Genomic DNA, 17,187 nt, shown 5'->3' on the forward strand with positions numbered 1-17,187 from the left:
TGGAGTCAGCCAGGATAGAGATTATTTCCAGTGTCAAGGTGAGTCCAGGCTCACAAAACACACTCAACAAAAGTTTTATTTAATAATTTTGAGAGACTCCAAATTTTCTAACTTACTGTTAGGTAAGTTTAAGAAGTGAGAGAAACATTTACCTCTATCACAATTATGTGAATAAAAGACCAAAGGAGCCAGTTTGCTAATTGTTTTTAATCTACCAGCAGCAACTTTCTCTGATATGGACAAAGAGAAGGAAGCATAACTGATGAAAAGCTACTGTTAAGCTGATTTTAATCATCGAGCTTGTTCCTATTATCTAAAATCCAACAAGTCTTGGATGAGGAGAAAAATGGGGATAAAAAAACTAAACGAAAAATAGGGCGTGGTGGGGGTGTTTTCGGTGTTCTTCTTTACTTTTATTTTTTATTCTTATTTTCACTTTTTCTGGTACAAGGAAAATGATCAAAAAATAGATTGGGGTGATGAATGGAGGAGAGAACCAGATAATTTATGTATAGATCAATGCTAGGAGACCTGGAAACAGGTATTTGTTCTCATACTAATTCACTTGTGTACAGAAAACTATTTGCTTACACATAACCAGGTATGAGTGAAACGCTAGTTCTTGCCCTGTTCTAGTACTTTGGGAGCTAATTGGTAAGAAAAAAAAAAAATTAAATTAAATTAAATGTTTCTGGCTCTGTTGCCTGCATTCCCTAGGGCACTGCCAAGATTCAACTCTCCCTGATTGCCCCTTAAATTCCTAAAAAGAATCTCATTTTGACAATGGATATCTAAGTACTTTTTTTTTTTCATAGTTTTATTTAATCATTTTGAGAGACTCCAAATTTTCTAACTTACTGTTAGGTGAGTTTAAGAAGTGAGGAAAACATTTATCTCTATCGCAATAATGTGAATAAAGGACCAACAGAGCCAGTTTGCCAATTGTTTTTAATCTATTAGCAGCAACTTTCTCGGACATGGACAAAGAGAAGGAAGCACAGCTGACAAAAATGACCCTCCCTGACCCTTTTTCTAAAACTTAATTCCTCTCATCACATTGTTGGTTTAGGAAGGCAAAAGCAACTCGCAGCCTCTCTCCTCACCCTGCTTCCTCCCACGGCTGACCATGGACTTGGCACCCCAACCGTGACCTCCCTAATTCTGGCCTGCTGTCAGCAGGAGAAGGAGAAAGTCTGGCCGAGGCAGGAGGAGCTGGTGGTGACTGGGCTTTCATGAGACCAAGGGAAGGGAGAGAAAGTGCAAGTCACCTCTGAGAAATAGCTGCCAGTCTCTAGGAGCTTAAAATCTGTTTCCAAGATGTTAAAAACTTAAAACAAACTAACAAAAACTCTCATCTCAAACATAGGAGTCAACTACCCGCATGTTTTCCAGGAATTCTCAGCAATTCTCTGTGCTGCCCTTACTCAGCAGGGAAACCAGGGGATGGGGGAGAGAGGCAGAATGTCCTGTTTTTCCCATTTGTTCCCACTTTCCATTAAAGGACTTTAGAAAACTCGGACTCACAATCTATCAAACCATGGAGTTTTGACCCTTTCAGTTTAAAGAAGCAAGGAGACTGCAGTTATCTGGTGCTAAAATTTTTCTTTTTGAATTGGTCTCTCCTACTAGTAGACAGATTTCAAGATACAACAAGAAATCTGGTCAAGGGAGAAGGAATGAGGGAGAGTGGCGCAGTCTAGGTGGAAGCAAGTTTTACTCAAGTGTCATTTCGCTGAACCACTTGCAAAAGAACAAATCCTTTTTAAAAAACAGAAAACTAACCTGTTTTGATACTTGTGTCCACAAAGTGAACATTCAAAGGTCCAAGAAAAAGAATACATGAAGAGCTTTTCAATGCGAGGTTCTATTTTTAAGAGCAGGGGAAATGCAAACACAGGACTTTCCGTATCACCTTCAAAAAGAAAAGCAAGAAATTATTCCTCAGAACTAACAACTGAAAAAAAGCGACGATTATCAATGGTTGTCTTTTCTCACATATTCCTGGAGAAAGTCACTCATGGTTGGGGAAGAAAAGTTTTTAAAGCAGTTTCCTAACAATGTCCAGCACAGAGATTTAATTAACACATCAGCCCCTTTTATTTTTCTTGGTGGACATCTATGAAAACTTCTTGACAACAGACACAAAAGAACTATACTGTCTTCTCAGATCTTTCTTTTCTCAGGGGAAAAAGAAATCCTCAGAACTACAGTAGCCCCAGAGCATTTTAAAACAAAAATGATGTTAACAGTTTGGTACTAAAAATAATATAACCAGTCAAACACTGCAGACTAATTTCAAAGTTGGATGAACCATTTAAATGCCTTTTCTCCCTGTTCTCCATGCGGAGGGGACACCACCCCCGGGAGCTGGGGGACTGTCCAGTCTGGCTCTCCGGACCCTTCACCCACTCTTCCCAATCTCTTACTCTAATCTTCTCCTTTAACAATGAAACTTCCACAGCTTTCAGACTAGGAAGATGTGAATTTTGTTGTCATTAAAACGAAACAAAAGCTGGCCTGTGCATCATGGGATTGAGAACATCTTCTTGACCAAAAGGGGGATGCGAGATGAAACGCAATAAAGCTTCATTGGCTGAGAGATTTCAAATGGAGTAAAGGTCACTCTGGTGGACATTCTTATGCAGTATATAGATAACACTTTTTAGGTTTTAATATATTGGAATAGCTAGAAGTAAATACCTGAAACTACCAAACTCCAACCCAGTAGCCTTGACTCTTGAAGTCAATTGTGTAACAATGTAGCTTACAAGGGGTGACAGTGTGATTGTGAAAACCGTGTGAATCGCACTCCCTTTATCCAGTGTATAGATGGATGAGTAGAAAAATGGGGACAAAACCCAAATGAAAAATAGGGTGGGATGGGGCGGGAGGTGATTTGGGTGGTCTTTTTTCATTTTTATTTTTTATTTTGATTCTGATTCTTTCTGATGTAAGGAAAATGTTCAAAAATAGATTGGGGTGATGAGTGCATAATTATAGGATGGTACTGTGAACAGTTGATTGTACACCATGGATGACTGCAAGGTATGTGAATATATCTCAATAAAACTGAATTAAAAAAAAAAGAAAGCTGGCTTGTGAATGCTACTTCCAGTTCTGAGGTCAGCAAACAAGTGAAGGGTTTACACTCTCCCTCTTACATTCGTTCATTCCCCGACTGGTCTCTCTCCTTTCTATCCTCAGTGTCCTAAGAAGCTGCCTTACTAGAGAGAACCTGAGCCCCTCTATCCCTCCCTCCACTGGGACTGCACCCCACTTCCATGGTTCAGTTCTCCCCGCCCCCGCCTGGAATTCGTCTGCCCAGAACTCGCCCACAAGGAGGAGCATGGGTGTCACTGCCTAAGCCAGTCTACAAACACCAGGCGGCACTGCGGCTATTTTAGTAGTCACCTTCGTCTTATGATCTAGCTGTTACTTTTAAACAAAAACATAAAATCAAATCAGTATCTTTTTAAAAACAGAAATACAAATCAATCTCCTAAAAGTGAAAACATGCAACACACTAACAACATATAAACAGTACATAATATAGCACCACTTTTGGAATTGGTTGTCAGCCTTCAAATGCTAATTCTATTGTAACTAAATATTAATTGAAAAAGCTAATAATTCACATTTCAGAAATGGCAACAGAAAATCTTCAGGTCCAAAATACAAAAAAAATTCTCAGTGAATCAAAAGATAATCAAAAGTTCTAAAAACATACTGTGTTAAGTAAATTACATGATTTTAAGTAAATTATATGATTACAGATGATTTTAGATCATTTATATAGCTCCTGACAGAATTATTTTTCCTTTGGTGCAGCTCATATTACAAATTTCACTATTAAGTACAAATCATCTACTAGAAAACATATAATATCAATACCTAATCCCGATTTTTATAATGTCCTGCCTAATTAGTTAAATGGTTTCTTTATTTCTAGTATTTTAATCCCCAACTACTCACCCAAACCCTTACCTATCTATTTTGCATATCCCAAACCAACAATTTCCCTAATATACCTTCACTTCTCTTCCCCTGATGTAAACCCTTCCCTGACTCCTGGCTCTCTGGCTACTCGAGTTTTCTCTTCCATTATTACCTGGCTTGTTAATGTCTTTGGAATATTTTTCTACCAGGCTGTCTTTTTTTTTAATTGATGCACAAGGGTTTCTTATAAGACATTCTGGATACTATTTTCTTATTCTATCTTTGCCCAGAGATTTTTAACTTTAATGTAATCGAATTTACCTATCTTTTTATTCATGTATCTTATTTAAGAAATTCTTCCCTACCGTGAAGTGATAAAGATATGCACCTATATTTTCTTCCAAAAGGTTTACAACTCTGCTTTGCACATTTAGGCCTTTAAGTATTCCGACGTTTCTTTCTGATCATGGTGTGACGTGGGGATCCCATTTTCCCTCCTGTGTCAGTAACCAACTGTCCTGGCACTGTTTGCCGGAGAGCGTCCTCTCTCTGCATGGCCACCTCTGTCGCAGTGTAAGAAACCAACAGCGCAGGGCTCGGCCCTGCCGCTCCACTGTGCCCCACTGGCCCCTCACACCACCACGCACTGCCCAGAGGCGAACGTCCTCTTTAGACTGAGAGAAAGAGGATAGTTTATGAGGTATTTAAAAAACAATAATCAAAACAACACAGGCTGATCTTCAGGGTCAGTACAGATCAACTTCTACATCTTTAGTATTTTAAAATACACTCAATGATGATGCAGACATTGTAAGGTTTTCAAGTGCTCTTTGAAGCAAAGATCACATTTTGTTAGTGAGACTGAAAGCTTTAGTATGGCAGCTATCAACCACTGTTGAACGGGTAGTACAAATGAGAGGGATTTTATTGTATTGGAAGAACTGTAAGCTTGCCCAATTGTTATGCTTGTACAAAATAGTAATTTAAAAATGCCTTCTCTGTTGTATAGAAAACCAGGCCCAGGATGGGGGCTGGAGCCAATTCACTTGTTCCGAATATAGTCATGAGGGATATGTGGTGGTGCCTCAGACTCAGGGAGAAACCACTCTTGAATTCAAATGGGAACTGAACAGTGACCCTAAATAAAACATGCTAGGTCAGGCTAGGAGGGAAACACCTGCAAAATGCAACATGGAAGCCCCTCAGTCTGTACTCTAGGGATCTTACAGAGAACACTCCTCTGAAGCAAGTACTTGCCCAACAGATCAGCGGCTGCCTGGGGCTAGCAGTGAGGGGAGGGGGCTGCCTAGCAAGGAGCTGGAGAAAACCTTTAGGGTGACAGAACTGTCCCATTATCTTGACTGCAGTGGTGGTTACACACATGTATACATTTTCAAAATCTGCAGAGCTGCCCACTATCAGGGTCAATCTTACTGTATGTAATTTATACTTTTTTTTAAAACAGAGAAAAAGTATTCATCCCATTCTCCCATCTGAGATCCCACCTTAGGCTGAATTAGAACAGCCCTTTAGACCAAAAGGAGAAATGCCAGAGAGCTGGCATATGGAAAATCAGTTATGACTGTAAGAACAGAGTGAACTTATATATGTAGGAGTCCATAAACATAAAGTAGAAAAACTAGGGGGCAGAAACATGGGACAAGAAAAGCAGGTCAAAAGCTGCTACCATGGATAAGACACTGCTTCCAGATAAATATGTGGGCATGATGAAAAAGATGCCACTCTTTGAGAGAAAAATTCTAAGGCATTGCTGTTCTACACAATTTAATATGGATAATATAATAATAGAGGGCATTATATATTCTACTATAATACAATATTAATAGAAGAGTTAATACAAGGGATAAAAGGGAAAGAAAACAAAAGAACATCAACAGCTACTTTCCATAATACTAAAAATACATGGAAAGACACAGAGACTCCAGCTCCTTTGCTCCACTCTGTACTCAGAGGCCAAAAGTCAATTCGTAGGACCCATCCTTGGGCCTTTATAAAGGCGAGAAAACTTTCCCAAAAGATCATCATCAGCAAAACAAAAACAATTGAAAAAAAAGGTCATCAGCATATTTTTCCCCATGTCCCACTGGCCAGTAGTGTACCATCTGCCCATTCCTACACCAACCACCCTCAAGGGGAAAAATTATTATGGTTGGCTTAGACCAGAGATTCTCAACTCTGCCTACACACAAGAATCACACAGGAGCTTCTAAAAATTACAGATACCTGAGCCTTACCCCCCGAGATACTGATTTAATTCATCTGGTATGAACCCGTAGCACTCATATTTACTTTCAAATTCCTTAGGCACTTTTTAATGCCCAGTCAAGGTCAAAATCTCTGGATTAGTCTGCTGAAGGGAGGGGAAGCCATGGATGAGGCAGCCAGCAGTGCTCCCTAACTCACCTAACTCTGAGGAGGGCACCTGCTCACAGGTGGGAACACCAGCCTGCGTATCGACAGGGGCCAGCCCACCCACCAAGGACTTCACCACCAGGAGATTGTTAAGCCAAAGCACTCAGATTCTCTCTCCTGAAAACCTGATCACCCAGAGTAATAACACAGGATTATACTCCCTTAGGCTTTAAGTATTTCTTAATACTGAAATAAATTGTGTTAAATTACACAAATTACTTACCTAATGTGCATCTAAGCTGGGGTTGAAGCCTAATGAAAATCTCATCTCTGACTTCATTCAGACAGGTCTCTACCTTCGCAAATATTTCTGAAGTAAGTTTTTTACAATCCCCATCTAAAAATAAAATACAGAATAGGATCAATTCCTCATTAGTCTATACCTTTCCACAAAAAAAAAATGAAGACATTACCAGAATTAAGTTCATCAGAATCAATAAATTTTGCAGAGACAAAAGACAAAATATAAAATTTCCTTAATTCTTCCCCTTCTCTCTGTGGTAACCATTTATTCCCTCATTATCAGTATTGTTATCAGTACTGTATCATTAATACCTACTGCCTGGGTCAAACCTCAGTTTAAGCCTTTCTTACCCAAATAATCTCAGGCCCACCAAAACAGCTCAGCTTTCACATACTCTGCCTATTTCTGAAACATCTGATGCTATCTCTTAACGAGCAATTATTTTGTGCTAGAGACATCTAATTCATGTATTCCATTTTGTGTATCTTTTATTGAACTTAGGTTATAGGAGCAAATAAATTTGTAGAGTCTTAATTAAGCCATGATTATTTCCCAAATTAGTATCAGATACAGTTCCCTCCTCCTATGTCTTCTTTTTGGGGAAAGTGGGGGGGGGGGTTTTCAATGACGTACTGTATACAATTCTATACTCTGCTGTTTTCACACAATTCTGCCTCATTTGTCTTTTTTTACTAATAATGCATCAATATTTGTTCGTCAACTGTAACAAAGGTACCACACTAATGCATCATGTTAATAGGGAAACCTCTGTGGGGGGGTGGGTGGCAACTGTGCTTTCTGTGCAATTTTCTGTAATCCTAAAACTGCTCGAATAATAGTTTATTATTTTTAAAAAAATTAAAAAGCTTTGCAAGCTAGCTACTATACTCTGAAGTACTGTTTTAAAGTGATCATTCCCCTATTGCTGGACATTTTGGTTGTTGTTTTTTCACTTTTATGAATACCATCATGACCATCATGATAAACATCATTTGGGCACATTTTTGTCAATGTTTTTAACCATTCCTTTTGGGAAAAAGTCCTCAAAACGAAATTATTATGACAGGAAACTCTGCAAGATTAATAAGAAAATTATTTTGAATAAAAGCTTCTATATGTAACTGCCTCCATATACAACTGCCTCTAGTTACACCTAAGCTACAAATGGATCTTTTCACTGAAATCGTCAGTGAACAGTTCATGCAGACTTTATAATACTCTGCTTGCATGTTCCACTAATGAAATACCTGTAATATATAATATGTATCCTTTAAAATATCCTGTAACATGAAGTAAGCATTAACAAGAACTTTTGTTATGTGACCATGCCCAAAAGAGAAAATTTACAATGCAAAGTAATGCAGTGTAAACAAATGCAATTGCAACAGATTACAAAAACTACGAATTATTCTATAAAAAATTAAAAGACAAAATATAAAATTAAAATTAATGCTGATATTAAAATCAGAATTTGAATAGAAGGTATTCTCTTCTGCAAGAATCAACTGCACAAGTACCACCACCTCCTCAACACTGGGTTCGTATGACTATAGAAACAAGATTAGAGTCCCCCCCCCAAAAAAAATCAAAGACAAACATGCTGTGAGGATTGAATTTTCTAAATTTTTAAACATTTCAAATGGCATATTAAAAAAACTCAGCCTCAAAGGTATTCAAATTTAAAGAAAATATTGCTTATTTAATAAACTGGCAAATACTTTTAAAATGTTTTATAACCAAAGGTGGTTACAGTGCTCTGGGATATTTTCTTCTATATAACGAAGATGGAATTATATGCCGGCACAACCTTCCTGCAAAGCCATTCAACAACATTTGAATATAGTCAAATATATTCACATCCATATATTGAATATATATGAATATATTTGTATATATATGTTTAATATTAAAATGTCATTTGATAGGAATATGTATAGAATATATGTATATTCATATATAGTGAATATATTCACATATATTGAATATATGAATATTTAATATTCATATTTTAATATCCCTTCTAGGATATAATCAGCAATGGAGTCAAAGGAAATATGGATGTTTTGTCACAGTGTTTATTCAAAATAGCGAAAAATGGTAAGCAATCTAAATGGTTAACAATGGGGAAACAACGTCCAGGACTCATAGAAGGACATAGGAGAAACTGTTGATTACATAGCATGAAAAACTCATGCCTTCATTTTTAGTACATTAATGAACTAGAAAATACCTACAATGGAAAATGAAGAAAGCTTTGTATGTTGTCTGTCAAAAAATACATACACAAATAAGATCAGAGAAAATATAGACCAAGACACTTCAAGTAAGTTAAATAAAGGTGGGCATTCTTGCCCTAAAAAGTCTTAATAGTCAAAATACTGTGGTATTGGGGCAGTAATCAACGAAGAGACCAATGGGTCAAAATTGAGAGTTAAGAAACATCTGCAAACATATATGGAATGTTGCCATGTGACAGATCAACTGAGAAGACGACTCATTAAAAGTAGAGCTAGATAAATGTGGCCACTCTCTCCCTAAGCACACTTGGCAGGGAAACTCACTGCCCTCCCTACTACATGGGACATGACTCCCAGGAGTGTACACCTCCCTGGCAATGCTGGACATAACTCCTGGGGATGAGCCTGGACCAGCATCGTGGGATTGAGAAAACCTTCCTAATCAAAAGGGGGAAGCGAAATGAAACAAAATAAAGTTTCAGTGGCTGAGAGACTTCAAATAGAGTTGAGAGATCATTCTGGAGGGTATATTCTTATGTGCTATATAGATATCCCTTTGTAGTTTTTAGTGTGCTAGGATAGCTAGAAGGAAATACCTGAAACTGTTGAACTGCAACCCAGTAGCCTTGACTCTTGAAGATGATTGTATAACTATGTCATCCTACACAGTATGACTGTGTGATTGTGAAAACCTTGTGGCTTACACTCCCTTTATCCAGGATATAGACAGATGAGTAGAAAAATGGAGATAAAAACTAATTGAAAAACAGGGTGGTTTGGAGGGATGGGATGTTTTAGGTGTTCTTTTTTACTTGTATTTTTATTCTTATTTTTATTTTGGGGAGAGTAATGTAAATGTTTAAAAAATTGTGGTGATGAATGCACAACTATACGATGATATTGTGAACTGATTGTACATTGTGAATGACTGTATGGTATGTGAATATATCCCAATAAAACTGAATTTTAAAAAAGAAAAGAAAAGGGGGGGCGGTGCGGGGAGCTAGAAAAACTGGCCATGGAAATGAGTGAAAAATTGGACCCCTTACATCACCCCATACTCAAAAATTAACTGCAGCTGAATTGAGAATTTCAAAGTCAAAAGCAAAACTTTATGACTTTTCAGTAAAAATATAGAAGAATTACTTTCTGACCTTGGGAAAAGTAAAAATTCCTTTATAAAACCACAAACATGACTAGCTGCCAAAGGAAAGACGAACATCTATACAACAAAAGACTTGTCAAATAAAGTAAAAACACAAGCCACAAATTGGAAGACGACTAAATGACATAAAAAAGCAACAAGGATATATGGAAATTCATACAAATCAATAAGAACATGACAAGCAACAGAACAAACAAGGATAAGACACAAACACACACTTCACAGACGAGGGAACACACAGTCAATGTACACATGAACAGCCATTCAACCTCTTTGAGACCTGGGAAAGTCAAATCAAGTTGACAAACCATTTTACACCATTCAAATAGCAAAAATCTCTGTCTGAAAATAACCCAGGGTGGGAAACGGTCTTATACACTGGTAAAGGGCGTATTAACTGGTACAACCACTAGGAAAGCAACCTGCCATTACCCTGTGTATCTGGACTCAGTGCATACATAGCTTTAGCAATTCCGTTCCCATGGCACATCCAAGGGAAATCTCAAGAGACTTTTCCAAGAATGTTCGTAGCCACAGTATTTGTAATGGCAAAAAATAAGCCAACTGGAGGCAGGGCAAGATGGCGTCATAGAGAGGAGTGGAAGCTAAGTAGCCCCCCGGGAACAACTACAAAACACCAGAAACAACTAGTAAATAATCCAGAATAACTGTGGGGGGACAAACAAGACCATCCACTCATCATACACCAACCTGAATTGGGAGGAATGCCCGAGAACACAGCATAAAATCTGTAAGTAAAACCTGCAGAGCCAAGTCGCGAGACCCCCTCCCCCATAGCCTGAGCTGCAAAGCCTCATGGTGCCACAGAGAAGCTCTCTCCCAGCAAGCAAATATAGCTCAGCTGAGCTCCAACTGGGGTTTTAAGTAGCGAGTGTGAACTGCTCACTACATGTACACATCCCCAAAAAACAGATAGAGGCTTTGGGTGACGACTGACCTTGGAGAGCTGGAGGGTCGCCTTGGACTGGGTCTGAAGGGGACTATCTGTTTCTTTTTCGGCTCAGTGGAGAAAGCCCCAGTCATTTTCAGTTTCTAAGGCTGTGACTTGGGGAAGGGTGGAGACAACACAAGCAGAGAGGGAGACCAATGAAATGCTAATGACCTCCACCTGGGGGGTCTGTCTTTTCTAGGAGGAAAGGGGTAGGGCCCTTTCCATTCAGAACCAGACCCCAGAGCCTGGGGGAACACAGCCATACCTCCTCACACCAGTCAAGAATTATAGGCACAGGCATCACCCGCTGGGCAGAAAAGCACAGTGACCTGAGGCATCAAAGGGTGGAGCAATTTTCTAAGACACACCCGCAGGGAAACCAGATACTGAATATTTCTTCCCTCTGGGACCTGAGCCTGTTCTGGTCTGGGAAAACCTGATTTGGATAACCAAGGAAACCATGCCTAGACAACAGAAAATTTCAACCTACACTAAGAAAAACAAAGTTATGGCCCAGTCAAAGGAACAAACGCACACTTCAACTGAGATACAGGAATTTAAACAACTAATGCTAAATCAATTCAAAAAGTTTAGAGAAGATATTGCAAAAGAGATAGAGGCTATAAAGGAAACACTGGGCATACATATGGCAGAAATCAAAAGTTCAAAAAAACAAGTAGTAGAATCTATGGAAATGAAAGGCACAACACAAGAGATGAAAGATACAATGGAAACATACAACAGCAGATCTCAAGAGGCAGAAGAAAACACTCAGGAACTGGAGAACAAAACACCTGAAACCCTACACACAAAGGAGCAGATGGAGAAAAGAATGAAAAAACTATGAGGAACGTCTCTGGGAACTCAAGGATGAAACAAAGTACAATAATGTACGTATCATTGGTGTCCCAGAAGGAGAAGAGAAGGGAAAGGGGGCAGAAGCAATAATAGAGGAAATAATCAATGAAAATTTCCCATCTCTTATGAAAGATAAAATTACAGATCCAAGAAGCGCAGCGTACTTCAAACAGAAGAGATCTGAATGGGCCTATGCCAAGACACTTAATAATCAGATTATCAAATGTCAAAGACAAAGAGAGAATCCTGAAAGCAGCAAGAGAAAAGCGATCCACTACATACAAAGGAAGCTTAATAAGACTATGTGCAGATCTCTCAGCAGAAACCATGGAGGCAAGAAGGAAGTGGTGTGATACATTTAAGATACTGAAAGAGAAAAACTGCCAACCAAGAATCCTATATCCAGCAAAGCTGTCCTTCAAATATGAGAGAGAGCTCAAAATATTTTCTGACAAACAATCAGAGACTTTGTGAACAAGACACCTGCCCTACAGGAAATACTAAAGGGAGCACTACAGGGTGATAGAAGACAGGAGTGTGTGGTTTGGAACACAATTTTGGGAGATGGTAGCACAACAATGTAAGTACACTGAACAAAGGTAACTATGAATATGGTTGAGAGAGGAAGGTGGGGAGCATGTGAGACACCACAAGAAAGGAGGAAAGATAAAGACTGGGACTGTGTAACTTGGTGAAATCTAGAGTATTCAACAATTGTGATAAAATGTACAAATATGCTCTTTTACGAGAGAGAACAAGCAAATGTCAACCTTGCAAGGTGTTAAAAATGGGGAGGCATTGGGGGAGGGATGCAATCAGCATAAACTAGAGACTGTAACTAATAGAATCATTGTATTATGCTTCCTTTAATGTAACAAAGGTGATATACCAAGGTGAATGCAGATAAGAGGGGGGGATAGGGGAGGCATGTTAGACACTTGACATTGGTGGTATTGTCTGATTCTTTATTCTACTTTGATTTAAGGTTATTTTTCCTTTTGCTGCTTCCTGTCATTTTTTTTTTCCTCTTTCTTTTGCCCCTCTACCTTCTTTGACTCTCCCTCCTGCCTTGTGGAAGAAATGCAGATGCCCTTATATAGATAGTGGTGAAGGTGGTGAACACATAAATGTATGACCATGCAGAGAACCATCGATTATTTACTTGGGATGGAATGTATGGTGAGTGAACAAAACCATATTAAAAAAAAAAATGGGTTGATGACAAAACCTCGAGGGCAATATACTGAGTGAAATAAGCCAGACACATAAGGACAATTATTGCAGGGTCTCACTGATAGAAACTAATTATAATATGTAAACTCATAGACATGAAATATAAGGGACCAACATATAGGACGAGGCTTAAGAATGGGGAGTGGTTGCTTAGTATGAGCAGAATGTTCAATTAGGATGAACTTAAATGTTTGGAAATGAACAGGGGTGTTGGTAGCAAGATGTGAGAATAACTAACAGTGCCGAATGGTGTGTGAATGATGTGGAAAGGGGAAGCTCAGAGTCATATGGGTCACCAGAAGGAAAGCTGGAGGTCAAAAGATGGGAATGTATAAAACTGTATCCTATGGTGGGCAATGTCCATGATCAACTGTACAAATACTAGAAATCGCTTCCATGAACCAGAACAAATGTATGACAATACAATTAGAAGTTAATAATAGAGGGGCATATAGGGAAGAACTATATACCTATTACAAACTATATACTACAATTAGTAGTATTTCAACACTTTTTCATAAACAGTAACAAATGTACTATATCAATACTACGAGTCAACAATTGAGGGGGTTTGTTTAGGGATAGGGGAGGATTAGAGTTTCCTTTTCTTTTTTTCTTTTTTCATCTTTCACTTTATTTCTTGTCTGGAGTAATGAAAAGTTTCTAAAAATTGAACAAAAATTAAGTATGATGGATGCACAGCTGTATGAGGGTACCCAGGGGCAAGTGATTGTACACTTTGGATCTTTAGGTAATTGTATGGTATCTGAACAATCTCAATAAAAATAAATAAATAAATAAATAAATAAATAAATAAATAAAAATAAGCCAACTATTCACTGACGCTATTATGTATATAATGAAAATGTTATATAGCCATGAAAATTAATGAACCACAACTATAAGCAACCTCACAGAGAAATCTTTATTTAAAAAGTTTCAGAAGACCTAATTGTCCAAGACCCTTTTTATAAAGTTCAAAACAAACTAAATTAAGCAATATATTGTTAAGCCCTACATATGTGGAAAAAACTATTAAGAAAGGAATGATAAAACACATTTCAGGATAACAATGTGGAATGGGGGATGGGACAGAGAGATAAACATAGGTAGAGACAAGGTATTGGAAGTGTTTTAATTTTGAGGGGGGTTGGGAAGTGGGTTCGTGGGCATCCTATTATGTAGGAAATAAGAGAAAACAAAAATATATCCCTAATCATATAGAGAGCTTTATGAGTTGTGGGATTGTGTGACTTTTATTCCCCTCTTTACTCTGCTTTTCAGTAGTTTTCAACCTCAAAATTTTATTTGCAGGATTCTATGGAACACCATTACTCCAACAGATTAAGATACACCCACTCCTCCTTCTCCTTTACTATAAGTTTTTGAAAAAGACAGCCTTGTGGTCAGTCACAATAATGCATCTGGCATTATCTCAAGGTTCATGGATTGGTCCCTGGGCTCCTTGCTCCCAGGTTCCTACAAAAGATAGAAGCTACTGATGAATCTTTTCCACATGCTGTGATGGAAAAAAACTCAAAATTAACGTCTTTAAAATTAAGGAGAAATAAAATGTTAGTACCAACCTTTAACTCCATCCAATCGACTGGTGCACAGAAGCCCATTTGCCTGATTATATTTTGTAAACAACCGCCAGATTACAGATTCCTCTTTAGAACACAGCTCAGCCACAGTGCTTTTTAACCCTTCCAAGTGCACCACTGCCGAGAGGATGCAGTCCAACCAACAGAGAGCATAAGCGTTTTTCCACTGTACATATAACGTCTGGCCAAATGATGGACGTTTGCTTTCCAACGGCATTTCCAGTTCAGATGTGCCTCCTTCATTTTGAGGGGACATTCCCCTGGTCCCAGAGGCGTCAACTGGAGAAGGATCCTCTTCTTTGTCAGCCAAGTCAAACATATCAGTTTCCAAAATCTCATTCTGCTCCACGGAATCAGCTGCCCTAATTGGACTCTGTTGATCACTTTGTAGCAAATCAGGTAAGTCTGATGAGGTTTCACCACATGCTTCTCCATTATGCTTGCTGCTCAAAGACTGTTCACCAACAATATGACTTCTGGTCTTTTTGGAATTTGCTAAAAGAGGTGACTCCTTATAGCTGGTTTCCAAGATCTTTCTTTTTTGAGCCTTATTTGGAATGTGAGAATCTTCCAAATCAGGAGAAATTAAGTTATTAAGTGATTTAAAGCCCAAAGGATAGATGCACTGGAAAGAAAAAAATAAAATGATAAAAACTACAAAAATCCAAATAAACTCAAGTTTTACTTTACAGTTTCTACGTCATGAAAAACATGTATAAAATTTTAGCACTAATTTAACATAAGAGGGTATAATATTTAAGAATCTAATCTGGAAGGAACCACCATTTAAAATTAATAAAAAATTGGGCTCCCAAAAGATTAATTTTTCCTAGTTAATTTGAACAATCAAAGATTTAATCTGAGTCACTCTAGGCTAAACCAACAAGAAAACATAGATATTTTTGCCTTAATAAAAAAATCTGGCAAACAAATTTAAGAATTTCATACTTATAGAAATATTCTATGATGAGTGTGTTACTCTTTTGGGATTATATACTGCATAACATTAAAAATTAGATAAGTATTTCCAAACAGAAAAAATGTATGGAGTAATTTCCACGTTTCCCATATTTTGAAACTGAACCTTAATCTGAAGGTATTGATACTTTGTGATTTAGATAATGATTTTTAATGACTTCATTAAATCTATGCATTAATAGAATTCAACCAAGTATCAAAAATGTAAACAAATCACTAAAATAATCAGTGAATTTTCCCCAAGTTTGAAAAAGACCAAAATATTTTACAAGGCAAATTCAAGAGACCTGTACACTAAATGCCCTTTAAAACATGTCTCCTCGACACAAACACGGTGGACTGCGACTTCTGTGGCCTCCAGGGACTGACACCCTTTGGCCTTCATACCCTTGGATAGTCAGTCCCTGCCACCCGACCCTGGACTGAGCCATGTGACATGCACGAGACATCAGCAAGCAGGATGCACCTGAGGCCAGCTACACATCTGCACACTAGGGCTCATCCTCTGGAACATCCTTCTTAGAGCTGGCCACCTCACATGGAGAGGCCCTCATGGAGAAGAACAGGGACCCTGGGCTGACCGCCAAGGCTGAGGGAGCTCCTGGCCAGCAGCTGGCACCACCTCCCAGCAAGTGAACACCTCGGCTTTCCCAGCCGACACTGGGAAACTGAAGTGCCTGCTCAACCCACAGAATCATGAGAAATAAGAAATTAAGTTTTCAGGTAATTTGTTTCACAGCAATGATAACTGAAATGCACTAAATCCCCCCGTTTTAGTTACAGCTGCTTCTATACAAGCAAACACTATACTCATAATACTGCATTTATTATGAAATCCTTAAATTAACCAATCTTTTAATCAATGTATAACTGGACAAATTCTCAATTCTTCTGTCACCAACTAGCTGTACAGCCTCCATCAACTAATAACTGACCCTTAACTTTGTATCTGGAGATTATTTCCTAAACCTACCATGTGTCAGAAATCTGAGAACACTTTAAAATCACAAGCAATGCTTGTATTCAAAGAGTCATTATAAATAGATACACAGAGCAGTAACTTTAGTCCAGCCCAACCATCTCATTTAAAATCTAACGTGGAAAAAAAAAATCTACTGTTGTCTCTCTCACTGATTTTTGAACACCTAAAATAGAGCCCATCCCTGCTCCAGGAATACCCTTCCAGCAATCCTAGGCCCCTCTCCCCTGTATCAACTGTTTTTCCCTCTCCACTGGATACAACCAAACAAACTTGCATGTGTTTTTCCCAACTTAAAAAAAAAAGCTCCCAGTACCTTCATATGTAGACTTTTCAATTCTTCCATTTTCTATCAAATCCCCTCTAACCAGGCTTTTATCACTACTGCTTCACCAAACCTCTTCTTGTCAAGGTCTCCGAGGCCTCCACCATGCTCACGTCAGTGTTCCGTGGAGTCCTCCCTTTCCTTGAGCTCTCTGCGGCACTTGACAGTAAACCACTCCTTTCATCAAATCTTTTCACTTGCCTTCCAGGCCTTGCTCTCTCCTTCCTCACTGTCTGCTTCTTC

General features: G+C 38.4%; 1 protein-coding gene across 2 annotated transcripts in view; it reads right to left on the reverse strand.

Annotated features, from left to right (window-relative positions):
* The window catches only part of USPL1 (ubiquitin specific peptidase like 1), a 41,441-nt gene that overhangs the window by 18,084 nt on the left and 6,170 nt on the right, over nt 1–17,187 (reverse strand). Inside the window, exons 4-6 of one of the 2 annotated variants that reach the window (XM_037800293.1) lie at nt 14,645–15,287; nt 6,593–6,706; nt 1,783–1,912 (exon numbers count right to left, since the gene is read on the reverse strand). In XM_037800293.1, the coding sequence (XP_037656221.1) occupies nt 1,783–1,912; nt 6,593–6,706; nt 14,645–15,287 (887 nt within the window). Of the gene's footprint in view, nt 1–1,782; nt 1,913–6,592; nt 6,707–13,947; nt 14,538–14,644; nt 15,288–17,187 lie in introns of those variants that run through there. The other variant, XM_037800294.1, reaches the window with a different exon arrangement.

The sequence above is a fragment of the Choloepus didactylus genome, chromosome 12, assembly GCF_015220235.1.
Source record: "Choloepus didactylus isolate mChoDid1 chromosome 12, mChoDid1.pri, whole genome shotgun sequence".
Classification (NCBI taxonomy): domain Eukaryota; kingdom Metazoa; phylum Chordata; class Mammalia; order Pilosa; family Megalonychidae; genus Choloepus; species Choloepus didactylus.